At 39.9% G+C, this 17,715-nt stretch overlaps 1 protein-coding gene across 4 annotated transcripts in view; it reads left to right on the top strand.

The window, feature by feature from the left end:
* The window catches only part of LOC126281181 (cytoplasmic FMR1-interacting protein), a 140,480-nt gene that overhangs the window by 16,164 nt on the left and 106,601 nt on the right, over positions 1–17,715 (top strand). For all 4 annotated transcript variants that reach the window (XM_049979874.1, XM_049979876.1, XM_049979878.1 and 1 more), the window contains exons 3-6: positions 16,505–16,684; positions 16,773–16,954; positions 17,041–17,371; positions 17,479–17,682. In XM_049979874.1, the coding sequence (XP_049835831.1) occupies positions 16,505–16,684; positions 16,773–16,954; positions 17,041–17,371; positions 17,479–17,682 (897 nt within the window). The remainder of the gene's footprint in view (positions 1–16,504; positions 16,685–16,772; positions 16,955–17,040; positions 17,372–17,478; positions 17,683–17,715) is intronic.

Genomic DNA, 17,715 nt, shown 5'->3' with positions numbered 1-17,715 from the left:
TGAATTTCTTAAATCACAGAGCATTTGATGACGAACTGCTTAGAAGTTAGATCAGACATTCATGTCGTTATTATTAGCAAATTCATGTAGCGCTACGGGAAGCTCTCTCCTCTACAGTAGCTAATTTGTGGAAAACTTTGAGGACAAGTTACTGGACTCGGCTAAAAATTTTACTGGTACATTTGTGTTATATATCTTAAAATGTAACACGTGCAAAAAATATCAACATTATATGTGAAAGCTTAGCTTCTCTTGCAGCTTATTAACCTTAGAGACCACTGTTATATGTGAAAGCTTTGCTTTTCTTGTAGCAACACTATGTACATTAATTTAAGACATTAACTTTTCCTGTTTGTGTATCTGCACTACTTAACAGTGATGTTGCTATTAGCTGACTACATCACGTGTCCTGTGGCCGGAATATCTGCTGTCATCAGCTGGCGGGATCACGTGACATGAGTTATGACTGGCTTTCAAAAGTGCATCGCAAACTCGATTACAATGGTTCAGAAAGTAACATGTGGTGTTTGGTGGAATTTGAATTTATACTTTCATAATACGAAAATATGCTGCGTACATGTTGCAACACACCAAAAATCTTTCCAAAAGGAGTTTTCTTCCCTGAGTTTCATTTTCTAAAGTTCTGGGAAATTCTACACCCATGTATAAAAATGTACCCATTCAAAGGATTGCTAAGTTTTACAGTTCCAAGGGAAAATATACTGTCACTTAAGAACAAGGGAAATAGTGTGTTTTCATCTGTGAGAAAGTGTATTTTTAACTGGGAAACCCGGGAAAACTCCAGGAATTTTTTTCCCTTGTCTACGTATACACCCTGTAAATATTTAATGAGAGTGGTGTTGGTTAACGATGTGATAAGCACACAGATTGACTGATGATGTCATTAATGTGAAGGTGATAGGTGGCTTACAAAACGGCTGATGGTTGGTATCACAAATAACATGAAAACATTAGCAAAATAAAATCTGAAAAGTCATTGGATCTTCTGCAGACCAGGGGGCTTTGGGTTGGCTTGTTCTTGTTATTAACACTGTCATATACATTAGAAAACTTGACAAGATCAGGCCACAGTGGAAAGATAGGGGATTTTTGATCAGGGGTGTAAATGTAGCCATGAAATACATATTGTATTTAAGACAAGGCATACTGGCTGCTGCACCGCGGTTATTGTTGCAGGTACCAGTGACTTTTCTAAGACAGGTGAGAAATAAGTGCACCTTCTTCATTTGAATGTAGTTGTACCTAGCAGTGTCTGATGCTGATGAAATTTGGCAGACATTTCGTTTGATGTTCTAATATTCTTGAAGGGTAGTATTCTGGAAACACACACAATACTTCATAAAATTGGCAGTAGTATCTTGTTTCACTTCTTTTATGATGTGTTGCGCAAACTCTGCTAGGTTGTGCTGGATATTTTTTTTCTTCCACTTCCCACAATAGTCGGAATAGTATATTCTTTCATGTTCCCTGACAATCAACAGGGTGGATCCTTAGCAGATGCTGATTTTGTCGGCCGAACTGCTTCAGTTTCCGCCATAGTTGCTGCGTCAGGTTGTTGATCAATAGTCCAGACTCTTGCAACTTCTTTTATGAATGTTTTGATAGTTTTTTAATGTCTGGATTTAGTTTTTTATACACTTTGTATGCAAGCAAAGCACGATTTATTAGAAACAAAACTACTTTCTTTGTCCATTTATTGATTTTTTGCATTTTTCTGTCCTACGTGTGGATGCATTGTGAACTGTTATCATTCTCACCTCCCTTTTATCTTTCTATACCTGCAGCAACATGTCACCTTGTCTTCGAAATGTAGTCACCTTTCTTTACAGATTTGGCATCTGTTTGTAGACACTTAGGGGGACCTCAATTTATTCATATTGTATCACAAGCTCTTGTTTTCCTTTCTAGAAGTAGGGTAGTGTACACCTTGAGCCGTGGCCACAGTGGCATGTCGAGTAGTCCCCTGTTCAAAATGTTGGAGGAATACAACATTGCATATGGTGTTTCCAGTTAGGAGATACAAAATACTGGCCTGTTCTACCCTTGCAGCATGGGGGTGGGATGCCACATGCCATTGGATATTCAAGGGCTATTGAGTAGTATATCGTAAATTATGATTGTGTATCCATTTCTATTTCTCTGATTACATTGCAGTCTGTGGTAAAACAAAGAAAATGCTTCAGACAAAATGTATGTAGAGTTTGCCATGGAATTGTAATCTGCAGTAAATAATGGGGCTTCCCATTGAAGATTTCAAGGTTACCCCTGCTACCACCTGCATGGGGTGGTGTGGTGGATTGAGTTTGGTATCAGTAGATGTCCCCTTCTTAAACAAACAGATTGGAACTATAACTTTTTTTGATCCAATTTGTAGTTGTCAAGATATTTCATTGTCTTCAGTTAAAATGAACATCCTGTCTATTGAAACTCTGTTCACATTAAAAAATAATGTACTTACATTTGAAACAGGAAACATGGTATGAGCGCTTGGGATAATGTAGTTTAAGTGTAATTAACATTATTTATTCATGTCATTTCACTTTTTTTCTATGAAATCAAGAGATACTTAATCATCTTTGTACCACATTCCATGTGTTTCAAATTGCAACCACCAGGTGATAATGTTTTTTGTAATTATAAATGAATTCCTTTATTTTATTTAGTGAATTTACTTTACGCAACAATACACAGTTGTTAGCAAGAGTGTGTAAGACCTGCGAGGAATTGTGTGGGAGGCCCAGTACGATGTAAGATCGTGAGCCTCACTCTGTGATGTAATAAATTGTACACCTGAAATAACAGACTTTTCCTGTTATGTGAGAGCCGTGTTGTTATCTGCCCCGTTTTCACGCAAGAAACTGAGTAGGAAACATCAACCGCAACATCTGGTCAACACTTGTTATTTTGAACAATCTGTGTTACACCCACCAAATTTCAAGAACAATTATTTAAGCTACTATTGACAGAATTAATATTTACTTAGAATTATTTTCTGTTGACAACATTTATCTCCAGCAGGGTGGTTACATGGCAACCTGTCTGTGACTCAACACTTCCTCTATGTGGTGAGCAGCATTCTGTTCTTACCATGTATTTGTTATTCCATCCTGTTTTGATTTAGTTGTGTTTCTCAGTTAGCTTTTCTGAGGTTATTTATCTATTTATAGTCATCTGATAGCTATTTACAGCATTCTGAAACTGTAAGATGTTGAGCCCTTGTCGCCAAATGTGCGGTCTTGCCCACTCATCTTGTATATGGTGCTTAAAGGATGCTGCATTCTCGGAATGCTATTCAACAGTTCAAGCAAATAACATTAGTGGTTTTATTTCAATAAAGCAGGTTTACAATACTTAACTTAAATGTACAATGGTGTCGCAAGCAATGGGTGACATGCAACATAAATCCAAGTTCTTGCTATACACAATATTTAAACAAGCAGTGGGTATGAATCACTACAATCTGATATCATGGCACTCTCTGCTAGTCCATGTGAATGCTCTGCAAATATTGTCCACTAATGTCCGGCCGAGGCTGGCAGGAGCGGTGCTTATATTCTCTTCGGCTGGGTGCTGCTGCTATCATCGTGACGTCCTGGTCAGTGGACTGTTGGCCGATATCGTTTCACCGCCTTCACGGGTCTTGCGTTCTTCTTCTTCGTTCCAGCACTTTTGATTATGCCAGAACATTCCTCCCCCCCCCCAACCCCCCCTCCCCCCAAAGCGACAGACCGTCATCGTGTTGGGAGTGTAACCACAGCGGAAGGTGCAGGAGTGTGGGCGCAATGTTGGACCAGAAGCTGTGACTGCAGGGTACATCAAGCTTCCGGCCTTACCCCACCTTCTGGCCTGCACTCTAGCAGAAACATCCCCCAGAAGACGACCAGAAGGGTACGCGTCCACCTCCTTCTGCCATGAACCAGACGAAGAAGGCGCTGACTCCTGTGGTGTAGGTGGGTCCAGCTCCGTCGGTGGTATAGAAGAGGTGAAGGCTCCGTCTCCATGGTGTCGCCCCATGGTGATGTGATGACACCCTCTGGCGGCTGCTGTGGCTGCGCTGTCCTCTGGACCCATGAATCTGGGGGAAGAGAGACTGAAAGATCGTCGGGTACATGAGATAGGCGAAGTAGAAGATACATGCAAGCATCAAGCCGACAGGCGATCTCGCCTTACGCCTACCTTCTGCTGCCGCTAGAAACCCTGTAAAAAAAATATCGTGCAGCCCGAAATGTTACTTGCGGCCTTCCTTTGGCACCGGATGCTGAGGAGGATGGAGCAGTGTCCGATGGTGGTGGCTGTGAAGCAATTCCGCCGGTGATGGTCCATCTCAAGGATGTGATCAATATGAGGTGAGAAACAGCTGCAATGCTTGATACCTGGTGTGTGCAGAGTGAAATTTGGCTATCTGCTGCTTCTGTCAGAACGTTCCACTTCACCATTTGACTGTGGGTGGAACGGTGCACTAGTTAGATACTATATGCCATTATGTTCACAGAATGTTCAAATTCATTTGTCTTGAACTGAGATCCATTGTCTGACACTATTACTTCAGGTAAGCCTTCTAGGCAAAAAATCCATTACAACACCTCAATTGTGTAATGTGATTTTGTCGAGTTCATTGACACAGCAAATGGAAACTTGCTATACGAGTCAATCACAATTAACCAACGAATGTTCCAAAAAGGTCCCGCTAAGTCTATGTGCAAACTTTGCCATGGCGATTGTGACTTAGCCCAGGCAGAGAATTTTTGTGTTATAGCGGACTGATTTTCTGCACATGCGTGACACTGTGACATTGTCTGTTCTGTTTGAGTGTCCATACCCGACCAAATACAGTGTTGACGTGCTAACTGTTGCATACAAACAATCCCCCAGTGTCCTTGGTGAAGTAAGTGCAACACTTCTTTTAGTAAAGCTTTAGGGATCAACACATGTGACTGTCCACTATCATTCTGAACAAGAATTACACCTTTCTATACAGCGAAGTTATGCCAGCGTGCAAAGTATCGGAGCACTACAGAGTTTTTTATGCTATTCACTGAGTGAGGCCAAGATGTGCGAATGTATGTTGGCAAAATGTTCAAATCTGGATGAGCTTCTGTGGCCTGTGCAGTTTTTGTATAGTTCAGTGGAAAAGATTAAAGCAATTCAGAATCGTGAGCATCAGTGTTACAACAAGATGCACAGAAATGTCAAGAGTCTGTGTCAGAGCCAATCGGAAGACGTGAAAGTGCGATCGCATTACCATGTTGAGCTGTTGGATGATACACAATCTCGTACTTGTATTATTGAGAAAACAACAAAGCCTGAAATAAGTTCTGCAGAAATTATTACGAAGTCTCAGACGGTGTTCAGGAAAGATAGATTAGGCGGAATTGGTGGTGGAGTGTTTGTGTCTGTCAGTAGTGGTTTATCTTGTAGTGAAGTCGAAGTAGATACTCTGTGCGAATTGGTGTGGGTGGAGGTTATACTTAACAGCCGAATTAAGTTAATAATTGGCTCCTTCTACCGACCCCCAGACTCCGATGATACAGTTGCGGAACAGTTCAGAGAAAGTTTGAGTCTCGTAACAAATAAATACCCCACTCATACGGTTATAGTTGGTGGGGACTTCAACCTACCCTCGGTATGTTGGCAAAAATACTTGTTCAAAACCGGTGGTAGGCAGAAAACGTCTTCCGAGATTGTCCTAAATGCTTTCTCCGAAAATTATTTCGAGCAGTTAGTTCACGAACCCACGCGAATTGTAAATGGTTGCGAAAACACACTTGACCTCTTGGCCACAAACAATCCAGAGCTGATAGAGAGCATCATGACTGATACAGGGATTAGTGATCACAAGGTCGTTGTAGCTAGGCTCAATACCATTTCTTCCAAATCCATCAGAAACAAACGCAAAATAATTTTATTTAAAAAAGCGGATGAAGTGCCACTAGAAGCCTTCCTAAAAGACAATTTCCATTCCTTCCGAACTGACTATGCGAATGTAGACGAGATGTGGCTCAAATTCAAAGATATAGTAGCAACAGTAATTGAGAGATTCATACCTCATAAATTGGTAAGAGATGGAACGGATCCCCCGTGGTACACAAAAAAGGTCCGAACGCTGTTGCAGAGGCAACGGAAAAAGCATGCGAAGTTCAGAAGAACGCGAAATCCCGAAGATGGGCTAAAATTTACAGACGCGCGAAATTTGGCACGTACTTCGATGCGAGATGCCTTTAATAGGTTCCACAACGAAACATTGTCTCGAAATTTGGTAGAAAATCCGAAGAAATTCTGGTCGTATGTAAAGTACACAAGCGGCAAGACGCAGTCAATACCTTCGCTACGCAGTGCCGATGGTACTGTTATCGACGACTGTGCCGCTAAAGCAGAGTTATTGAACGCAGTTTTCCGAAATTCCTTCACCAGGGAAGACGAATGGAATATTCCAGAATTTGAAACACGAACATCTGCTAGCACGAGTTTCTTAGAAGTAGATACCTTAGGGGTTGCGAAGCAACTCAAATCGCTTGATATGGGCAAGTCTTCAGGTCCAGATTGTATACCGATTAGGTTCCTTTCAGATTACGCTGATACTATAGCTCCCTACTTAGCACTCGTATACAACCGCTCGCTCACCGATAGATCTGTACCTACAGATTGGAAAATTGCGCAGGTCGCACCAGTGTTCAAGAAGGGTAGTAGGAGTAATCCATTTAACTACAGACCTATATCATTGACGTCGGTTTGCAGTAGGGTTTTGGAGCATATACTGTATTCAAACATTATGAATCACCTCGAAGGGAACGATCTATTGACACGTAATCAGCATGGCTTCAGAAAACATCGCTCTTGTGCAACGCAGCTAGCTCTTTATTCGCACGAAGTAATGGCCGCTATCGACAGGGGATCTCAAGTTGATTCCGTATTTCTAGATTTCCGGAAAGCTTTTGACACCGTTCCTCACAAGCGACTTCTAATCAAGCTGCGGAGCTATGGGGTATCGTCTCAGTTGTGCGACTGGATTCGTGATTTCCTGTCGGGAAGGTCGCAGTTCGTAGTAATAGACGGCAAATCATCGAGTAAAACTGAAATGATATCAGGTGTTCCCCAGGGAAGCGTCCTGGGACCTCTACTGTTCCTGATCTATATAAATGACCTGGGTGACAATCTGAGCAGTTTTCTTAGACTGTTCGCAGATGAGTCTGTAATTTACTGTCTAGTAAGGTCATCCGAAGACCAGTATCAGCTGCAAAGCGATTTAGAAAAGATTGCTGTATGGTGTGTCAGGTGGCAGTTGACGCTAAATAACAAAAAGTGTGAGATGATCCACATGAGTTCCAAACGAAATCCGTTGGAATTCGATTACTCGATAAATAGTACAATTCTCAAGGCTGTCAATTCAACTAAGTACCTGGGTGTTAAAATTACGAACAACTTCAGTTGGAAGGACCACATAGATAATATTGTCGGGAGTGCGAGCCAAAGGTTGCGTTTCATTGGCAGGACACTTAGAAGATGCAACAAGTCTGCTAAAGAGACAGCTTACACTACACTCGTTCGTCCTCTGTTAGAATATTGCTGCGCGGTGTGGGATCCTTACCAGGTGGGATTGACGGAGGACATCGAAAGGGTGCAAAAAAGGGCAGCTTGTTTTGTATTATCGCGTTATAGGGGAGAGAGAGTGGCAGATATGATACACGAGTTGTGATGGAAGTCATTACAGCATAGACGTTTTTCGTCGCGGCGAGACCTTTTTACGAAATTTCAGTCACCAACTTTCTCTTCCGAATGCGAAAAAATTTTGTTGAGCCCAACCTACATAGGTAGGAATGATCATCAAAATAAAATAAGAGAAATCAGAGCTCAAACAGAAAGGTTTAGGTGTTCGTTTTTCCCGCTCGCTGTTCGGGAGTGGAATAGTAGAGAGATAGTATGATGGTGGTTCGATGAACCCTCTGCCAAGCACTTAAATGTGAATTGCAGAGTAGTCATGTAGATGTAGATGATGTAGTGTGCACTGATATGAATCTTCCTGGCAGATTAAAACTGTGTGCCCGACTGAGACTCGAACTCGGGACCTTTGCAAAGGTCCCGAGTTGGAGTCTTGGTCGGGCACACAGGAAGTTTCAATTTTTGGGCAGTTCCTACTGGAACCAGTTTTGTTGGATGAAACAAGGACTGCAAAGGCTTGTGATCCGTTATTAAGTAGAATTTTCTGCCATACAAATAGTGGTCGAATTTGGTGACATCATACACAGTAGCCAAAACCTCTTTTTCAGTTTTCACTGAATAGTTAAACTGAGCTTTGGACAACACTTTTGAGGCAAAAGCAATAGTGAAGTGTCAACTTTCACTACAACTGAGCAGTGCTTCAAAGTTTTGAAAAGCTTCCTGGCACTTTTCTGTCCAAAACAAGGGGACATTCTTGCAATGCAAGTGATGCAATGGAGCTGCAATTTGCGCAGCATTAGGTATAAAATGAATATAATAGTTCATTTTCCCTAAAACCGACTGCAATTCTGTGACATTCAGAGGAACTGGCAAATCTCGTATGACTAACAAATGCAACTGAAGAGAATGTACACCTTGACTGTTTATGACATAACCAAGATACTGCAACTCAGGTTTTAAAAAATCACACTTGTCCACTCAACAATTTAGTCCTGCGCCCGATTAACACGTAAAACAAAGCACGTAAACTTGAATATTTTCTTCAGGTGTACGACCTGCTACTACAATATTGTTCAAATAGTTGAACAGTTTGTGCAGTCACCTGTTCCAAATACCATTGGAAAATAGCAGGTGTGGAAGCACTGCCAAAAGGCAAATGCAAATATTTAAAGTAGCCCAAATGAGTATTTAGTACACACACTTTTTGAGATTCTTCATCAAGTGGTATTTGAAGATATGCATCGTGCAAATCAATTTTCATAAAGTAGTGCCCAGTGCCTAATTTGTCCATGAGATCCTCTGGTTGTGGCAGTGGACAAGTATCAATGACAGTTTGTGGGATGACTGAAGACTTAAAGTCAACACAGAGGCGAATGCGACCTGAGAGTTTGGAGAGCAAAACCAATGGACTTACCCATTGACTAGCATGTATGGGCACAAAAACTCTGCTACCTTGCAATTCTTTAAGTTCAGCAGTGACTTTGTCCCATAAAGCAATGGGAACAGTTCTGGCCTGCAAAATTCCGTCTGAGCATTGTCTTTCAGTGTAAAACATACAACAAAATTGTTAGCTTTGCCTAAACCTTCAGAAAAGAGTTCCAAGAAGTAATTTAGAAAGTTAGCTGGACTGTATTTTGCACTGAATGTAGACACTGACAACACATTGTTGTGAATGTTAAAGCCAAACAAATCAAATGAATTAAGACTAAATATGTCCTGACACTTGCATGATTGTAGCGCTGTAAAAGTCACTGTTCGCTTATGCGAGCAGTACATGGTGGGCAAAGTCCATTTTCTGAGAACGGGAATGTCTTGTCCATTATAAGTTGTCAGTTGCGCGCTAGTTTTAGACAGGCGTGGGGAGCCTGACAGTTCATATGTGTACGATTTAGCAATGTGACAGAGGCACCCGTGTCCAACTGAAATTTTACATATTTCTCACAAGTAAATAAATGAACAAAAAGTTTGTTTGACTGGTGTATCACTGACGCAACTGCGCTCTTGCTAGTTGCAGACTTGGAATATACTGAATTTAATGACATGGGCCTTGTGACTAGATTTTTGGGAGTGGGTCAAATTCTTATGTTTGTTCTGTTGCAAACATACAGATTGCATATTGCATATGTCCTTTCCTATTACAAGCGTTGCACTGAGCCTGTCGGGAGGGGCCACCTGGGTGTTTGTACCGTGAATAACACCTAGGGCAAGACTTAATTCTGTTTGTCTGTGTAGCTGCCTGTTTAACTAACTGCTTACGCGGTGGCATGGAATGTTGTTTACTCGGTATGGCTAGTGCACGCCGTCGGTGTGGAATGGGGCGATTGCAACTATGGAACTCAACCCGGCAAATATCTGGGTGCTCAAATGTATGAGCCAACAAGGCACCGAAATCGTACTGATCTAATACTTGCACTACCTGCTGAAATGATGGATTAGACTGTTTTAAAATTTGTTCTCCGAGTTTGACATCAGGTGCATTGTACATGATCACATCACACAACATAGCATCTGAATACAAAGCATTGCAAGCACATTCGAATTTGCATTTACTTGTCATACCCTGCAAATCTGTTACCCACTAGCTATAAGTTTGTTCTGACCATTTTTTGCAATTAAAGAATTGATACCCAGCTGCTACCACATTCACTTGTTGGTAATAATAGTTAGTTAGTGAAGCAATAATCTGTTTGTAACTAAGTTCACTCTAAGTGGCATTAGGAAAAAGTTTTTGAACGAGGCGGAGCACTGCACTTGCTATTGTGGATAATAGATAAGGAAGTTTCACAGTACCTGAAACATTATGGGCTAGTATATGGGCCTCATACTGGGCCAACCACTTGAACCATTCGTCTTCCTGTTTACAAAACTGTTGAAAAGGTGGTATAGCAGCTTTAGTAGGCAGTGCCTGTTCCATCGGGCACACAGCGTTGGTCAGTAGGTGCTGCACCTTGTTGAGTAGTGCTGATATTTGCTGCGTGTGAAACTGAACATCTGCATTAGCTGTGTGGCGCCTAACACTTGCGGGTGTGGTGCCTGAGCAGGGGGCGGGACAGGTGGGATGGTCATGTTGGAAGATACAAATGCAACAAACAGACAAACATATGTACAAAGAAATTTTCTGCAACACCCACCTGAAAACACGAATTAGCAAAAACCACAACAAACTGTTAAAGCAATATGCGCCCCTGCAAAATAAAGACAAGAGAGAATTAATAAGCCAGCAAAAAAACGGGAAGGAGAATGCCATGGCTGCAAGGCACAGAGTTCGGTTGGATACTCGTCGCCAGTAATGTTGAGTCCTTGTCGGTAAATGTGGCGTCTTGCCCATTTGTCTCATATAGGGTACCTAAAGGCTACTGCATTCTTGGAATGCAATGATGTCTGAAGTGATGGGTGACATGCAACATAAATCCAAGTCCTTGCTATACACAGTGTTTAAACAAGCAATGGATATGGATCACTACAATCTGATATAGTAGCACTCTCTACTAGGCCATGCTAATGGTCTGCAAATACAGTCCACTAATGTCCTCCCGAGGCTGGCAGGAGTGATGCTTATATTCATTTCGGCTATATGTCACTCCTATGGTTGTCGCGTCCTGGTTAGCACAGTATTGGCTGACGTCTTTTCACCGCCTTCTCTGGTCTTGCATTCATCTTCTTCATTCCAGTGCCTCTGGTTACGCCAGAACATAAGGTACCTACTAACTAGTCTTCTGTGTGTCATTCATAGTGGCCATATGCCAGTGTGAGAGGCAGTATGTATTCCATACATTCAACTTACGTCACTAAAGCAGCAATAGTTGCCCATCAGTAACAATAAAAAATATATATCCCTTTGGTAACTACGTTTTGGCTTACTTTTGCCTTCAGACAGTTGCCCTCTTGCAATTTACTCTTGGATAATGGACTTCGGTTTTGGTGTCAGTTGAAGTATCTGAATAGAGGATCTTCATCTGTTTTTTTTTTTTCCCTTTAATGAGAATGAGTCCTTACACTAATGTACATCAGCTCGTATTTATCAGCTCAGTTTAAATCAAGAAAGGCACTAGCCATTTATTCTGTTTGTTTGTGAAAATGCCTTAAGGATAGTTTAATGAGTTCTGTGATTAAACGGAAGTGGGTTATTATAAATTCACTCATTGTATGAATCAAGGCAATATAAATCAGAAATTAGATTAGTCAGCTGTTGGACAAATGATGACTACTTTCAAAATTCTCATAATACATATAATGCTCAGAGTATCATTAACACAGAACTTGGTAGAACATGTGACAAAATGCTACAGATGATGTTAATGTTACTGCAGATGACTTTTTTTTTTTTTTTAAATGATCAAAGGCTAAGGTCGGTTCCCAACTTCTGATATTCAAAGCCCACACCTGACTCTAACTCTGCTTATGTTAATGAGTTTCTACAAAAATTTGCAAACACTGTAATAATTTGTATCTGGACGGAAGTAGAGGTACACGGTTTTAAAAATCAGTGACAAAACTGAGCAGAGCTGTTTAGAAGTGCATTTTAAAGCCAGTGGTTACTAGACAATTTTTTCTTTTGGTCCATTCTTTTTCCTCCCAAAACATGGAAGGCAAATAGACAGTGGTAGAAGAGATTTGTTTCATAGTATCAAAGATGAAGTAATGCTTATAGCTCTTAAGGTTGGTATTTTAGGCTTTTTGTGCTTCAAATAATCATTCCTGTCATATCCATGAATTTTGACCGTTCCTCCTGGACACCTAGTATATGCATTTGTTTATTTGATTGCGTAGTTTGGAATATAGCACAGTAAGTAGTCTCCTTTTCTCTAACATGTTAATATCTAATGTAGAAGTTATTTTTAAAATGAGACCCGATAGCAAATGCATGGAAATGCTTAAAGATGGATTATAAATACCTTAACATATAAAACAATAAAAATTTCAACAAATATGCTCCACATCAATTTGGATGTCAGCAGTGTTTTAATGTTATTTGTTATTATTTATGGATTTGCTCATTTCCCCAAACATTCTCTCTTGTGGTTTTTACATGGCAGTGGTAATAACAGCCAGTCTTGGTTGCACCATTTCCTTCCGATGTTTCACTGTCTCATGTTATTTATTAGGTACCTATCTCACAGTGGAGGTTGTAGAGACTGCAGTACTGCTCTCTCTCTCTCTCTCTCTCTCTCTCTCTCTCTCTCTCTCACTCACTCACTCACACACACACACACACACACACACACACACACACACACACACACACACACACACACACACACACACTCTCTCTCTCTCTCTCTCATCTTTTTGCTAGAAAATGAATGAAAGGAATAATATCAGTAATTGTGGTGAGTATTCTCACCTTTAGATGGGTTATTTATAAATTGACTCTGCAGTTATAAATAATGAAAGTCACTGTGAATTACTAATACTGCCTTGTAACATACAGTGACATAACAACTGACTAATCACATCACAGTATTGGACTATAATAACAAAATTCTTAAGCATTTGTGCTGTGGACTAAACCATGGTGGTCTGGCAAACTAAGCCAAACCAAAGAAGCACACAGTCCTGTGTTGATGTATAGATAAAGCGTAATATTTTATTAATTTTGGAAATAATACGTATTAGTATCTACTTCTGTGTGTGAAACAACTTAGGAAATGATACCTATTAGTATCTACTTCTGTGTGTGAAACAACTTAGCCATAAAGAACACGTGGTATAGAAGAGGGAAAGTCATAAAATGACGAGATAAAGCTGGGATGGTAAGTTCAGGACTATGATAGACTTCATCTCTGGTAGCAAAGCTGGTCAGTATGGTATGAATGTTAAAGTCATACCCAGTGAGTGCCTAGATAGCGACCACCAGCTATTAACTGCTGACCTAAAAGGTGTTCAAGTGACAAAGTTTAAGACTTGGCTGTTGAAGGGCATGGAGAAGAATATAAAGTATAAAGCACAAATAGCAGCCAAATTATCCAAAATTGAGAAAGGGGAATAGAAGAAGAATGGTCCTTATTCAAAGAAACCTTTGTTAGAGAAGCCACGGACATCTGTGGAAAAACAAGTGCCACAACAAAAGAGAAGGAAGCTTCTTGGTGGAATGATTGGTTAAAGATAGCAGTAAAAGATAGGAACATACTGAAAAGAAAATTAGACCATGAAAAATAGATGATAGACGAAATGAATTAGCATTTGACCATCTAGCTCAGGAATACTGCAAAGAGACTCTAGCTGTAAAAAGACTGATCCAGGAAGAAAAGTGCTGGGAAGACTTTACTACAAGGATAGAGGAAGAATCTCAGGGAAGTAGGAAGTAGGAAATTACAATACAGAGTACTAAAGAGCAAATGAAATGAATATGTAAAAATCCTTGTCCTGGAAATAGATGACGGTAACTTAATATGAGCAGAGGAAGGAATCAGGGATGAAATGGAAAAGTACTTAAACATGCTGCTAAATGGAGATGGGGGCAACACAACTATCAACGACTGTAGAGTAATTAGTGAAGTCCAAACTAGTGGACACCCATTAACATGGCGGAGATAGAAACAGCATTGAAGAGTGTGTGGAATGGAAAGTTGATTCAGACATGAGAAAGGCAGCTGATATAGTAGGCATAAATTAGCTATATAGAGTTTTATCAGTGGTTTGGAAAGAAAACAAAATCCCAGAAGACTGGAGTAAAGGAGTCATTGTCAATATGCTCAAAAAGGGCAAACGACGAAATTGTGGAAATTACAGAGGCATCACACTGCTGTCACACACCTTGAAGCTGTTAGAAAAGATCATAGAAATGAGAATTAGAAAGATAGTAGAACCTTCACTTGGGGTAGAACAATGTGGATTCAGGAAAGCCAGAGTTACAATGGATCTTATTTTTGCAATAAGAATGTTGACAGAAAAGTACTGGGAATATGGAAGAAATCTTGTGATTGTATTTGTGGACATTGAAAAAGCAAATGACAGCAAAGTCAAGATACTATACCAAAAGTGTCACAGCTGTCTCCAGATAGGCAATGGATGATCAGAATGGTTTGAAACAAAGAGAGGTGTCTAACAAGGAAGTGGCCTATCACCACTCCTGTTTGTAACAGTAACGGACAAGATCATAAAATCTGTCAAGAAAATAGACAGTGAACCAATTGCCCTAATTTTTGCTGATGATTTGATAGTATGGGGAGAGAGAGAAGCTGAAACACAGAGGAAACATAGTGATTGGAACAACACAATCAAAAATTTTGGGCTAAAAATAAAAAAAAGACGGTAGAAATGACCATCGACAGGCAAGGAACAACCTCAAATATATTTCTAGAAGGAGTCAAAGTAAAATCCGTTTCACATTTCAAGTACCTAGGAAGCATGATCTCAAAAGACAACATCATTAAGCAGGAAATACTCAGTAGGCCACAGAAAGCACCCAATTTTTACATTCAAGTCAGAAATCTTCTCTGTGATGATAAAATGCCACGAAAAGCAAAAGCGACCAGTACCACATCTGTTTTGTACTTGTCCTAACATATGGTTTAGAAACACGTACTCCACTAAACAAAGACCTCAGCAGAATTTAGGCAACAAAAGTGAGATTCAGTAGAACTCTGAATCAAACAACTAGAAAGAACAAATTCAAGAATGAGGTGAACAAATAAGTACCTGGTATAGAGGTTCCAGTTACCCATGTCCTAAAGAAACGCAGGCTTCAGTGGTATGGGCACATAATGAGAATAAACAGCCAAAGCCCTGCCAAAAGTATTTCAAACTGAGCCTCGTAGGAAGAAGACCATGGGGAAGACCAAGAAAATGCTGGATAGAGACTGTAAGATCAGATGTGGAGGAGAAAGGACACAAATGGAAAGCTCTCTTGGAATAGAAGATCTATGAAGACAGAACTAGATGGCGAGCACTTGTATACCACACCCTGGAACCTAGAGTTGAAAAATGAAGATTATGATGATGATGATGATGATGATGATGATGGCCTTCATGGAAGTGAGTGTCTTTCACGTCCTCTCAACTGTAGGGATGATTTGTGTTTGTGCACTGTTCCTTTCCTTTCCTTTATCGTTAAAAATGGCTACCATAACCAGTACACCAGTATCAGCAAGCACAGTAGCTAGAAAAAAAATGAACTATTGTCCTTGGTGATTAGATGATTGATTGAAGTAGCTACTCCCTTTGCTAATACAGACATATATGAATAAACAAAGAGATTTCATTTTGCTTATAAAATCTTGACCTCTACCGACTGTTGCCTTTACTGCTGTTGATAATGCAACGGGAACGTTGTCGCCACTAACAGTATGTGCCTTTAAAATAATTTTATTGTTCTTTTATCATTGTGCAGATAGTTACTTGGAAGATTTTATGTATTCCTTAATAATTCTTTGTCTCCTCATTCTATTGTCAGTCTGAAGAAGAGGACAATAGGCTCACAGAAACAGGCTATGTTATCATGAAATGGTCATGTGCTTGTGTCATAAAAAAATAGTTGAGGTGGATGTAGAAAAACTTTTTTCTATTTTTACGTACTAGTATTCTTAGCATAGGAATAGTACTGTTTCTTCTGTGGCCCAGACAATATCTTCTGGCCAGAGTCTCCTGCATAGATGCCCTGTGCTGGAAGCAGATTCTTCTACAAAGGCAGCCTTCTAAATTTCTTGGCTCTACAATCAGATACTGCTTTTGCTGCTGCCTTGAAGGCAACCTCACAGAATCCAGTATTTTGTTACTTTTCATTGTATCTATTCTGAAATTTCCATCAGCTTAATGATTAGTCAGTTTGAATTTCTGCAGACTGAGTTTACAGTATGAAATTCATCAACAAATTTTGTTTTTGCAGAACGAACTGCTTGAGGAAGGTTTAGTGCACGCTGTAATGCTGTACACGTGGAGGTGCTGTTCTCGTGCTATTCCACAGCCAAAATCGAATGAACAACCAAATAGGGTTGAAATATATGAGAAAACTGTAGAAGTTCTTGCACCGGAAGTGAATAAACTCTTAAATTTTATGTATTTTCAGGTAAACCACTTTTATTAACTTCAAAGCCCCCTTGTGTACATACAAATGCTGATTGTGTAAATTTGCTCATTAATTGTGTTCTTTGCAGAGGAAAGCTATAGAAAGATTTTCTGCTGAAGTGAAGAGATTATGCCATCAAGAAAAAAGAAAAGATTTTGTTTCAGAAGCATACCTTCTTACACTTGGAAAATTTATTAATATGTTTGCTGTTCTTGATGAATTAAAGAACATGAAATCAAGTGTGAAAAATGACTATTCTACTTACAGAAGGTAACACTGTTTGAAAACAAGTTGTTTATTTTATTCTCAGTTGAGCTATTAATAACCTGCAAAATGTGTATTTGTTTGTTTTGTAGGGCAGCCCAGTTTCTAAAAGTAATGGCTGATTCACAGACACTTCAGGAATCTCAAAACCTTTCAATGTTCCTTGCAACTCAGAATAAAATCAGAGATACAGTTAAAGAAAACTTGGAAAAGATTCCTGGGTATGAGGAACTTTTAGCAGATGTAGTTAATATATGTGTTCACATGTTTGAGACAAAAATGTACTTGACACCTCATGAGAAGCATATGCTTGTTAAGGTGATGGGATTTGGACTGTTTCTCATGGATAGTGATCTGTGTAATATCAATAAACTTGATCAAAAGAAGAAGCTGAAGCTAGAGAAGATTGACAGGATATTTAAGGTAAAGAAATTTGAGGTTAAAATTCCATGTTTTTACAATTATTCTTTTATTGACCAAATACATTCTCTCTTAATATCTGTAGCTATACACCTTGTGAATGATTTCAGAATCTGGAAGTTGTGCCACTGTTTGGAGATATGCAGATAGCGCCATTCAATTATATAAAGCGTAGCAAGCATTTTGATCCGTCCAAGTGGCCTCTGTCCAGTTCCAACAGCATAAGTCCTCAAGCTGATTTAATGGTGCACCTGCCCCAGATACGAGAAGACCATGTTAAATACATCAGTGAACTTGCAAGATATAGCAATGAAGTAAGAGTAATTATCACAAGATCTTAATTGGAT

The sequence above is a fragment of the Schistocerca gregaria genome, chromosome 7 (genome assembly GCF_023897955.1).
Source record: "Schistocerca gregaria isolate iqSchGreg1 chromosome 7, iqSchGreg1.2, whole genome shotgun sequence".
In the NCBI taxonomy this organism is placed as follows: domain Eukaryota; kingdom Metazoa; phylum Arthropoda; class Insecta; order Orthoptera; family Acrididae; genus Schistocerca; species Schistocerca gregaria.
The sequence above is the reverse complement of the archived record's forward strand: the minus strand, read 5'-3'. Positions and strand labels throughout refer to the sequence as shown.